The 12,962-nt window shown below is 39.0% G+C and overlaps 1 protein-coding gene across 2 annotated transcripts in view; it reads right to left on the bottom strand.

The window, feature by feature from the left end:
- Positions 1 to 12,962, bottom strand: part of THSD1 (thrombospondin type 1 domain containing 1) — a 28,859-nt gene that overhangs the window by 5,845 nt on the left and 10,052 nt on the right. For both annotated transcript variants that reach the window (XM_089680342.1, XM_089680341.1), the window contains 3 exons: positions 9,848 to 9,975; positions 7,595 to 8,560; positions 5,581 to 5,739 (listed from right to left, as the gene is read on the bottom strand). In XM_089680342.1, coding sequence (XP_089536468.1) covers positions 5,581 to 5,739; positions 7,595 to 8,560; positions 9,848 to 9,905 — 1,183 coding nt within the window. In that variant the 5' untranslated portion in view covers positions 9,906 to 9,975. The remainder of the gene's footprint in view (positions 1 to 5,580; positions 5,740 to 7,594; positions 8,561 to 9,847; positions 9,976 to 12,962) is intronic.

The following is a 12,962-nucleotide window of genomic DNA, read 5'->3' as shown; positions in this document are numbered from 1 at the left end:
ATGGAGTACAAATTATGTAAAGGTTACATACAATACAACCACAATGCCTTGAACACACACATTATACATAAATATATATATATATATATATATATATCATAAGACAACAATGTTTTATATGAAATAAATATGTGTTGGCTTTTGGTTCTATGTTTCCTAAAAGCTTGATGTGGCCAGCTCTGCCTCATTCCTGGAATGGAACTGAAGGGTGCTGTAAAGCAGAGGTCTCCAAACTGTGACCTGTAAGTGTACAATCCAAACGTACACGTTCCTGCGTTAAAAATTTAAGGTGGACCGTGATGTAAGGGGGGCTCTGATGGGGACCATGATGTCAGGGGGGACTCTGATGGGGATCATTAGGCAAAGGAAAACTCTGATGTAAGGGGTCACTCTAATGGGGATGCTGATGTAAGTGGGGACTCAAGTTGATTTGAATTTCTTTGCTTTGTTTACTGATATGTTTTCTCTTTTCTAAATCATGCTGATGAAAAAAAGCAAAAAAATATCCAAGCAAAACATTATTTCTTATAAATTTGATTAGTTCATTAAAAAAAATTTTTGGCCCATGAGTATTTGTAAAATACAAAATGTGGCACTCGTAATAAAAAGTTTGGAGATCTCTAAATTAAGGTATAATAGCCAAAGCAAAACGTGTATTAGTCCTTCATAGAGTAGGTTAAAGCTAATATCCTTGTCAGGTCCCCAGTGGGTAAATTTACCCTATGGGGTTGATTTCCTAAAACTGGAGAGTGCAGCTTTCATGTTTTATTGTCAAAGCTTAATTGAACAAGCTGAAGTTAGAAGCTGATTGGCTACCATGCACAGCTGCACCAGATTTTGCTCTCTCCAGTTTTAGTAAATCAACCCCTATTTGTCTTGTAACCATTGACAGTGGTACACAAAATTGAGAAAAAATCCAGTTTTACAGTGGTCACTGGAAGAGGAAAAAAAGAAAAATCTTCAACTGGGGATGCCTGATCATTTTCGAGAGATTTCCTCTGATTTCCTGTTCTAGCTCTGGGAAATTTCCCCTACTGGACACAGCAAAAAGAAAACAAAGTGGCAAGGATGTTACCTACCTTTAACTCTATGCAAAACTAAAAGTTTAGCTTTAGAGGACTTCAAGAGAACTGCATAAATGTAGAGTGTTTTTGAGGAGTTCATTTTATAGTTATTATTGCAATGTTTATCATTAAAGGCTATGTCAGAGTAAAATTAAAAATAAAAAATTTCATTTTGCAGTGCTGTATCTCTTTAACCCATTTCCAGCCAAAGCTATTCTTTCGTTTTTGCAATTTTTATGTTACATAGTGCAACAGTATTTTCAGAAAAAAATACACTAAAGTTAATTTTAGTGCACATACAGTAAATACAATATATTACCTTTTTTGTGTAAAATATAAAGGATGAGGTTGCACTGAATAAATAGTTATTCAACATCAAGATTTTAAGTGGTGCATTCCCATGAAACAGTGACAAATTAGGGACACAGTTTGTGCTCTGTTTCCAATTGGTCAGCTGACCTGTAGGTCTGTAGGTTTGTGTTGTGCAAAGTAAAGATGGCCATACACCAGTAGAATTGTGGTCGAAATATTTCATTTTAAGAACATTTGTTCAATTTTCTAATGGTTAGTGGGGTCAAATTGCCATTGTTTTTGACCACAATGAGGAGAAAATTCAAAGGAGCAGAATGGAGAATTTTTCTTGTAGAAATCTTCCATCTACTGCTTGGACCTTGAATAAGGGGACATACCCCGAAATTGTGTCCTGAAAATTGTATGTTAGTGCAAATAAAAAAAAGTATCACGGTCAGTATGCAATTGTTTCTTGTAGAAACAATTTTCTAACAAGTGTATATGGTTTTCATTCAAGAAAGCCCATTCATTCTAAAATCAAATTTTAAAAGCAAATGATATTTTGAAATACTTTATAACAACATTCAAAAGTCATTGATTGTATTAGGAAGGTTCATCCGAATGTTTGTTGAAAATCTGCTAGTGTATGTTCGGCTTTAGGCCTACTAGTGTACGCCTAAGCTTTGAGAAGCCGAGACTGTGCATATAATAAACAAATGTGCCTTCTCCCATGTACATACTGAATATAGTTACAAACTATGTTAGAAAAAATATTTAGGACATTAACATACTGATAACATTATTTGCACCAAGCTGAACTATTTTAAATCTAAAACAAATATTGTTTTTGCCGAGACTATTATATTACTTTCGGACTTTGCAGTTCATGGTACCCAAAAGGGAACTCTTAATTTTACAAGCAGCAGTCTCTAGATTTATATGGAAAGGAAATGTCCTTGGGTTAGTAAGTCAACTTTATTTTCCCTAAAAAAGCATGGCGGTTTGGGACTTCCTAATCTTCTGATTTATTTTCAGGCGGCTGAGATAGCACAACTCTCTTGTACTACTGCTAGGGTTTATGTTCCCCAGTGGGTTGGCATTGAGGCCTTATCTTGCCGTCCCTATGCTATTCGTTCCCTCATGTGGCTTGCTAGTCGGTTGCATCCTCCTATCCTGTGTCCTAAGTTATCCTATTCCTTAACGTTCTGGTATATATGGCGGGCCCGCAAATCTCTCTATTCTCTCCATACCCCTTTAGCTCCAGTCTTTTGTAGCCCTGAGTTTATTCCTGGCCTATCACCATCTGTGTTTCAGTGGTGGATCAATAAGGGTTTTTGCATATCGGGGACTATTTAGATGGACTTCGTCCTCGTTCTCTCCAATACTTTTGGACAAATTGCCAGATGCCCTCCAGTGAAATGTTCCACTGCCATCAAATTATATCTTTTATCACCAGTAAACTCAAATTACTTGTAGAACTCTGTGCACTCACACCTCTAGAGATCTCCTGTGGGGCCACTGGGATGATGAAAGGTTGATTATCCATTATTTATCCTTCTCTTGTCGATCCACTTACTAAGCTATCCTATATGATTCAGTGGGAAAGTTTCTTAAAATTTCAATTAATACTACTCTTATCGAATCCAATTATAAAACACTTCTTCACTGGTACCTAGTTCCTACACGTCTTGCTAAAATGTCCCCATCTGTGTCCCCTAATTGCTTTCAGCACTGCGGACAAGAGGGCACTATGCTCCACAGATGGTAGACATGTCCGGAGGTTCATAGATTTTGGATCCAAATATTTAACTTCATTTATTCGGTCATGGGAATTCATATTTGTAAATTACCGGAGTAGCCTTATTTCATTTGTTGACAACTGATATTCCCAAGAAATCAGTTAAATTAATCCTTTATCTTCTGTTGGCAGCATGAATTACTAGATTAGCTAGATGCTGGAGACAGTCATCCATTCCGCTAGACTCGGTCAAACAGAAACTTAATTGGATTATGATAAATGATAAACTTACGAGTATTGTTAATAATAATACTTCTAAATTTGAGGTTACATGGGAACCATGGATTAGGTATATCTCTATTATCTAATGGACTTATGGCTGGCCCTCTTCTCTTCTTCTCTTCTCTCTTTTCTTTCCTTTCTCCTTCTTTATTGCTCCTCTTTTGTTTTTGTCTGTTGTATTTTTTACTCTCTTCTTTGACTTTTCTGTTCAATTTTTTTGGTCTCGTTAGCTTGTCAGGTGACTATCTGAAACTGCCCAGGTTTACTGACCAATGGAATATGTGCTACCCTACTGGGGCTGTTTTCTCTTGTTTACAACATCATTGGTTGATGTATTCTTATGTGCCTATATACTCTATGAATCTGTTTGTTCACCACAACTCACCATGTAGGTGGGCTATGTTTCCTATTTTTCTGTATGTTCTTTCTACAGTTTTTTTTCAATACAAATATTGAAATATAAAAAAAAATGAAAGAATATTATTTATTTAAGTGCTTTGAATATGTTTGCTGAATGTGATGATCTTCATATTAGCATGTACAAGCAACGGATCTCTGGAAGCTGTGCTGGTAACACATAAGTGTACATAAGTGCAGTGATGTGTTGTCATTTATTCTATATAGGGCATAACAATACATACATTATATACAGAATAAACATATGCACCTGTGCTATAATACACCATAGTTCATAGATATGAATACTCTGTGTGCTGTGGTGTGAATCAGCCTTTTGAAAAGGTTCTATCCCAGTTTCTCTATTCTGGAAAAAACTGTATCTATATTTTTGAGCAGCCTTTTTCAACCAGGGTTCCTCCGGAGGTTGCTAGGGGTTCCTTGAGCTGTTGCTGATTGACTTCCTATTTAATGGTGTCTGTATATTTCTAAAGCCAATGCCACTTAGCAGAGGCAGCTGCATGACACCATAAATCTATTTTGTAGTCTGAAAGGGTGGTATTGTGACCACTACTGTAAGGGGCCATTCTTCCTAATAACCATCAATGTAAGGGCCATTTTTCCTACTGAACCCCAGTGAATTGGTTTGAGCAGGGGTTCTACAAGACCTAAAATTGATTTCCAGGGTTCCTCAATGGTAAAAAGTTTGCTTCAGAGAGAATCAAGAGTCAGTAACACATACTGAGAATTGTTACTGGGCCCTTACACATAGAACTGTAATTGTAACTTTTGGAAAAAGCTGACCGAATGTTTATGTCTCTGGGGACTGTTGATGAGAGCTATGTGTTGAGTTCCTGGTTCTCTACACCTGGTGATGCCATTATGAAGGATTCTTACCATCCATGCTAGATATTAATATTGCTATATGTTAATGGAGATTGTAGCAGGAGAGGTGCTGGAACAGTTGGGCAAAAACAGAACAGCCAATACTTTTAGGTGGACAGAAAGGGGTTTATTTACTAAAGCTGGAGCGTCCAAAATCAGACTCCCTTCTGCATAGAAACCAATCAGCTTCCAGGTTTCATTGCCAAAGCTTCATTGAACAAGCTGAGGTTAGAAGCTGATTGGTTTCTATGCAGAAGGGAGTCTGATTTTGGACTCTCCAGCTTTAGTAAATAAACCCCAAAGAGTCAGAAACATGGCAAGTAGGGCTCACTGTTGGAGCATACAAAAATATATGGTGTAGTCAGGGTATGATGCAACCCACTAGGCTCCACCTTCAGCTAAAATTTTTACCTTTGGATCAGATGAACATTTCACTTTTGGATAGGAAATTGAATCCCTCAACTTTATAAACAAATGACACTTTGTATGAAAATTTTATATTTTATAGTTTCTGAAGGAAACATCAAAGTTTTGTTGGCACTTATTTGTGCTCATGTGTTGTCCTGGATGAATTAGGTTTAATATTAAGCAACGAAAAGTTTTTATTTGTTCATGAACATGCAAGATCTCCTTGAGCTCATAAATAGAATAATGATTCCTTTCTTTAAAACAAGTCCCCAGGGTTTGCAGACACAGAATATGAATTATTCTACATCCTCACAAACCAAACTCATTTATCTGCAAACCTGTTGGCCAACCTCCAGTACTGTGCAGGACAAGTGGCCTTCTCCACTTTCAGGAAAATGGCTCAGGTGCCACTATTTCCAGAACATTAAAGATTTATTGCAGCTTCTATACAATGAAGTGCACATAAAATACCACAGGTGTGAACATGGCTTACTTGTCATAAAAATTGATACTCACTTGAACAGTCCTCTAGAGAACAGAGAGATGTTTCTTTTGCTGTTCCACTACAAGAAGGCTTTACAGATGGTGACGAAAAGCAGGTTCTGTACCGTTCTCTGTGACCATCCCCACAGGTGGTGCTACAGGAACTCCACGGCTGCCACAGACTCCACGTCTCTAAAAGAAAAAAGTTGCAAAGATTTTCTTTAAAGAACAACTTCATTAGTGAAGCAGTGTTTCATAAAACCTATTAATCCCCTAAGTACAGCCAGCCTGGTCCAATACTTTCGTTTTTCTCCAATCTTTCCTTTAACTTGACCCAGGTCAGGTTTAGCGGAGTAAAGCTCTCCGATTGGAATATATGGGACCACGGAACATATGTACAATATGAAGAGCAGCTAGCCAGGACCATGTCAGAGGAGAGATTGTTGGAATGGTAAATGTAAGTATTGGAACAGGTTGGATATATTAAAGGACAATTTCATTAAAGATGATGTTTTCTTTTAAATCAACTGACCTACATACAGTTCTCTAGATGCAATAAATGTAATTTATTTGCATTTCATAACTGAAGTTATTTTGAAAGGTAGAAGACTGATTTGCTGACGATGCGCATATTTGATATAAGACTTTGCTAGGTGAAAAGAGTGGAATAAACTGGTTCTGCATCCGGACAGCTGTTTGTGCACACAATTTGTTATGACTAAGGCCCAGTAATAGTCTGAAACGCATCAATCTTTGCTGTATATTGGATTCCCCCTTGTTATGATGGATCTGCAACAAAGAATATATGCATTTTATGCATATGCTATCTTATGCATTTTCTGATGGCGTGTGTTACTCTGGTCCAGGCATGGGTATTTATTTATCCAGTAGCCACTTCAACAATTTAGGTTGTAGCATCACATTTGTTTATTTTGGATTGAAATAAAGTATTTACAGTTACACACACATTTGTTTTTATCAGCACTATACAGCTTAGGTAGGAGGAGGGAAAAGCAGTAGTTTTAAAGTGTTACTAAATCCACAACCAGTAAAATCAGTGTGTATATGCAGTAAAGCATGCTTGTTATACTCACTGTGGAACCTAAGGGGTTAATCCTCTGCATTGTGTAAAAAGGCTGTTTGATCCTTTCTTTTCTGCCCCTTCTCTTGTTGAAATGACCACCTTATACAGACTGAATCCATAGTCACTTGCACATGCTCAGTTTGGTGTGTATTGCTAGAGAGGGTTTTTTTTTTTCGTGGGAGAGTGTGGGGATCAGCACAGGGCCAATCAGCACTGTCCAGACAGCTTTAACCAGTGCTCTGCTGAAGTCACAAGATTGCTCTAACTGCTGATGAGAAAAGGTATTTAGCAGTTTATATTTCATAAAATAATTGTACTGTGGGAGACCAGATATAGGGAATGCAGGGTCCTGGGTTTAGTACCACTTTAAGCATGCTTCTATATAGCCTTTACTTCCATTTTAACCATAAAACTGTGGTACAAATAATAAAACTATCAGAGTTGGCATGGTAAAGGGGTTCTGTTTTAGTCAATTAAAATGTAATTTTGTGATCGTTTAGCTTATGATCTTGTAGCTCAAAGGATCTGCAGATGACTAAAAGGGGACCTAAGAGGTTCTTAAAGATCTTAATGAACATTATCCAGCCCAAGTCTGACAGACCTAATTCCTACTAATTATTTAGGTATAATATGTGGGAATAATATGTTTGAAGACAACTTTAGATCATAGTGTTTTGCTGTAATATTATTATTATTATTATACAGTATTAATAAAGCGCCAATAGTTCGCTCAGCGCTGTAATATCTGGGTTTATGTTTTTTATGAGAAGATAATGCTGTCCATTGTTTTGGCCAATGCTTTATAGATTGGGCTGCTGCTGAGAAGAAATGTCCATATACAGATAGACCCTTAACTCTTATTAAAGTATATTAGTATATAATCATTCTCTTCACATGACATGGCCTTCACACAATAAAACAAGAGTGTTGGTTGGAAGAAATCTAAACAGTCCACATACGCACCAATTTCTCTCCGAATCTCCACACACTGTTTGGCTCTTGGAAATGAGAAGTTGGGACTGCTGCTTGAAGACTCCAAGAACTCAAAGCAATACTTATTTTTGCCAATCTCAAACAATGTACAGTTGAACAGAGAGTTCCGCTCCCCTTTTTGCAGAGTATTTTCAGCTAACGTTGTGACAACTTCTCCCGGGCTTCTAGGAGACTCCTTGTATACAATCATTTTGCCTTCAACGTAATTACATGGAGGCGCTATAACATAGACTGCCATTGAGGAATCACATTTTTTTTCTGTCACAGTGATTAGCTTATATTTAAAGGTCTTTACAAGATCAATGGGTCCAATGTAGGCAATCACTGACTCAGAGTCCATTGGTTTCAGAGACACTGTGATGTAGGCTTCTGGGTGAACAGATGCACATTCAAATTCTACCCACTGTGATGTGGACAAAAGGACCTCCTTGTACGTTTTATACAACATGAACTGATCAGTGCTTGATTCTGCCAGTCCTTGGAAACTCTGAGTGTGCTCAACTTCTAGCAAAATCTTGGGCTCCTGACCAGAAAACCCTGAGCAAAGCTGCTCATTAGTGAAGACCCCAACCTGGAAGGATCTCTGCATATCTTTTGAGGTTCTGTTCAGATCAATGTGAAACACTGGCCAAGATACATTCAAGAAGCCGCTGGTAATGTGAACAGCACTGTCCTTATTTCTCTCAAGGCTCATCTGAAACTGATATTGACCAGCCGATGTGAAATAGATGCACTCAAATTCCAAAATACCTTGTGATGTGTTTGCAGGAAGTCCTTTAATTGTAACTATCTGGTTGTTAACACCCAGCAAAGTTACCATAGCATTTGTTGGTATACTGGAATTTTCTGTGATATTAAATTCGACTTGGATTGAAGATTTGCTAAAGGCTATGTGGTGGGTTTGTTTAAGCAAGAGATAGCCAAGATTACTGAAAGCTAAAATGAGGGAAAAAAAATATAACATGGTTAAAGAAGGCAGAACAACTTATGACAAATGAACTTATTAAAAATAGATAAAGACACATAGCAGTCCTTGGTTCAGAAGAATTTATGAAATAGAACAAGGTACATCAGAAAATTCTACGTTTAAGAAAAAAGGTTTTCTATGGGACATTTCACACAGCTGAGTAAAGATTAGTAATACAGCATTGAGTACAGAGCAGTAATACAAAAATAGAACATTTTTCATTGGAGTGCAGTAATTTACTCACATGTTTACTTATCTATAATGTTTATATGAGTATAATTGAGTATAAGTGAGTATATTACAATACTGGCAATGAAAAAGAATTTTACACAGCTATATACGCTTGTCTATACGCTTGCACACCTTTACTCGCCTATACTCACCTATACTGGTGATGCTGGTGGCCATCTTGGGTCACACAAGTCTTTTTAAGTCCCTGCCCCTGGTTTTGGTGAGCATTTTGCAAGTGGCTAGTGTAGGGACAGGGTACCCATCTGTCATGGACAGCACTAGTATCAGGTAGAGATTCCAGAGGAGCAGAGAAAGCACAGGGCCCACGTCTGCAATTTCGGCAAGCTCCCTATTGGTTTGGACGAGCCAGGCTGCATTACGTTTTCCTCGACAAGTGCTACTCACTGTTAAATCTCCACTCATACTTTTGTTGGGTGACTCTCCCGGTCGGACTGTTGTACAGTTTTAAAAGTTCAGCAATCCGAGACTCTGTGTGCTACTGCCGCACCTACCCAGCATATCTTTTGACATATGTATTAGTGGTAACAAGTGGCACCTGGGGAAGAGTCGTGGACCAACCTGGACTTCAGAATAAAAAACATACTCAGCAAAAATACTGTATATGCAACAGAAAGTGTCCATGAAATAATCTTCATAACGGACCTTGTGTCGTAATATCCCTAATATAAATTTGCATGCAATTTGCCCACAAGTCAGTTGGGTTTGGACTTTAGTAATCTATTCTTCTTTTATTTTCTTCTGAAGGTCAGAATATGATCTATACAACCGTTAGGAAGCATTAATACATATGAGCAGGGGCGGACTGACAACGCATGGGGCCCCCGGGCAATAGGAGATCATGGGGCCCCTGTGTCCTTGCCCAAACTCAAAAAAGCCTATGAAAAAAGGTACCAGGGGCATCTCATGGAGCCCCCCTACTGACCCCAGGCCCTCGGGCAGTGCCCGAGTTTCCAAATGGTCAGTCCACCCCTGCATATGAGTGATATTAGAAGCATGACACTTACCACAACCCCATAGAACAAGCAGCGATATGTAGGTGGAACAGCACAGTGATTGTCTCATTCTGTTTTCCGCAAGGTGGATCACTCCATGGTCAGCTGAAATCACAGACAGTAACCCCTGGACCTGTTACCTACACAAATACACATGTGAAAGTGGGTAACCATTCTAGTCTTTACACATAACTCACTCAATACTCATAACTGGCTCTCATCTTACTTAGGTATTGCAGGACAGAAATGAGTAAGAATCGCATTCAATGTAAATACCTTGTAAATCACCTTATGACCATAACTATTTCCATTCAATTCTAACCTATGTCTGGTATAGCAATAAAAAACTTCATAGCCATACACTACCCCAGATTGATCTGATTACAACTGTCATACATTTGAAAGTATTATATAACTTTATGTTGGTTACTGAAGTATAGGAAAAGAGAACACATATTATAGGCCAGTTTACAACCATTTATTTATTATTTATTATTTATTTATTATTTATTTATTTATTAAAGGATCAGTCCAACCAAAACTGATAGGTCATTTTTTGGTAGTTCCTGGAACATCTGACAGCTTCTTGCAACTCTTACATAGGGATGAGCTTAGGTGTGTTTGGAACTTAGTCTGAACCCACATGAGTAAGCCCGCATAACAGCCCAATCACAAAAAATCAAGGCATTCACCGTCCACACACACATACAAGGGGTGTGTTTACAGTTGTGTCCAAAATTATTCAACCCCCAATGCTGTAAAGGGGTTTAGGGACTATAGTGTACATTTGGAATTGTATTCAGAATCAAATCCTACAAGGACGTTGTAACTACCCAAATGCAACTAAAATGACATCAATTGTTTATGTAATACAGTAGTAAATGGTTCTTATGTGGTTTCTTCATTGCCACAATTATTCAACCCCTTAAAGACTACCACTCTGAAGAACAGAGGTTCATACAGGTGCTTTCCATCAGGTATTGAAAACACCTGTGGATGTCACCGAGCAGCAATCAAGCATAATAAGCACCAATTAGGCAGCTTTAAAATGACTGTGATACTCAGCTCCTTCTAGACATTTACTGGTGTGGTTACAAACATGGTGAAGGCAAGAGAATGGTCCAGGAAGACAAGAGAAGAGGTGATTTCTCTTCACAGGAAGGGCAATGGCTATAAGAAGATTGCAAAGATGTTAAAGATGTTAAACATACCAAGAGACACCTTAGGAAGCATCATTCGCAAATTCAAGGCAAAGGGCACTGTTGAAACGCTACCTGGTCGTGGCAGAAAGAAGATGCTGACTTCGACTGCTGTGCGCTACCTGAAGCGTAGAGTGGAGAGAAGTCCCCGTGTGACTGCTGAGGAACTGAGAAAAGATTTGTCAGATGTGGGTACAGAAGTTTCAGCCCAGACAATAAGACGCACACTGCGTAATGAAGGCCTCCGTGCCAGAACTCCCAGGCGTACCCCCTTGCTGTCTCCAAAGAATAAGAAGAGTCGACTGCAGTATGCCAAAAGCCATGTGGACAAACCACAAAAGTTGTGGGATAGTGTTCTGTGGACTGATGAAACAAAATTAGAACTGTTTGGGCCCATGGATCAACGCTATGTTTGGAGGAGGAAGAACAAGGCCTATGATGAAAAGAACACCTTGCCTACTGTGAAGCATGGTGGAGGGTCAATCATGCTTTGGGGCTGTTTTGCTTCTGCAGGTACAGGGAAGCTTCAGCGTGTGCAAGGTACCATGAATTCTCTTCAGTACCAGGAGATATTGGATGGAAACGTGATGCAGTCCGTCACACACCTGAGGCTTGGGAGACGTTGGACCTTTCAACAGGACAATGATCCCAAGCATACCTCCAAGTCCACTAGAGCATGGTTGCAGAGGAAAGGCTGGAACATTTTGGAGTGGCCATCGCAGTCACCAGACTTAAATCCGATTGAGAACCTCTGGTGGGACTTAAAGAAAGCAGTTGCAGTGCGCAAGCCTAAGAATGTGACTGAACTGGAGGCCTTTGCCCATGAAGAATGGGCGAAGATACCCGTAGATCGCTGCAAGACACTTGTGTCAAGCTATGCTTCACGTTTAAAAGCTGTTATAACTGTAAAAGGATGCTGTACTAAGTACTAAGATTGAATGTCACTTGGGGGTTGAATAAAACTGATAATGCTGTGAGCACAGAAAAGACATTTGTGGTTATTTCATTATAACTGTTATGTTATATTTGTCTGACCTACAAGTGCCTCTTTAATGTAAATGTAAGCAAGATGACTGAATGATCAAAAGCAATGTCAAACTGGCCAAAACACTCAATTTCAGTGGGGGTTGAATAATTTTGGACACAACTGTAAGTGCGTCTGCAGGGCAGGAAAGGCCTCAACCAAATATGATTGGCACAGTACTGTGGCAGCTTCCTGAAGGCTTGCTCAGGTGGGTTCAGCCTAAGATCTGAACATGCCAAGCTCATCCTTACTCTCAGGTAAGACGTCCACCCTACTTTGCCAGGTCTTCACACCCTCTGTGACCTATTGGAAGGGCTCTCAATCTTCCTGTTAGTTATTTTATATTGTGGGAAAGCTGCAAAAGGTGCTGGTATGTACAATGGTGGATGGGAACACCCAAAACTTCCAAGTGGAAGTAAGGATATTTGCAGGGAGATCTCACTGTTGGAGCGGAACTAAACCCTCCCATTGTTGACAGCCAAGGAAGCTGCCATCTCAGCCTCTGTTTGATCTGCAGTTGCTATGGTGCTGCACAATGTGATTAGCTATGACACAAGACATTTGATTGAGAGCTAACATGAGTACACTAGTAACCATAGCAGTTATAATTCCAGACATGTCTTGAATGTAACTGTTTTGAGAAGATGTTAAACTGGTGGGTTAAGTTCCGCTTTAATACATACAAGAAGCCATGGGATGGAAGAGCCTATCTGGCTCCATCTATACCAGATCATAGTTACATAGTTAGTCTGGTTGAAAAAAGACAAAAGTCCATCTAGTTCAACCATTAAAAAACAAAACAAAAGTTATAATCCTATACCCACAGTTGATCCAGAGGAAGGCAAAAAACCCAGCAAAGCATGATCCAGTTTGCTCCTGCAGGGGAATAAAATTCCTTCCTGAT

This window comes from Staurois parvus, unplaced genomic scaffold (assembly GCF_062004578.1).
Source record: "Staurois parvus isolate SC_StPar_1 unplaced genomic scaffold, SC_StPar_1.0 ptg000242l, whole genome shotgun sequence".
NCBI lineage: Eukaryota > Metazoa > Chordata > Amphibia > Anura > Ranidae > Staurois > Staurois parvus.
The sequence above is the reverse complement of the archived record's forward strand: the minus strand, read 5'-3'. Positions and strand labels throughout refer to the sequence as shown.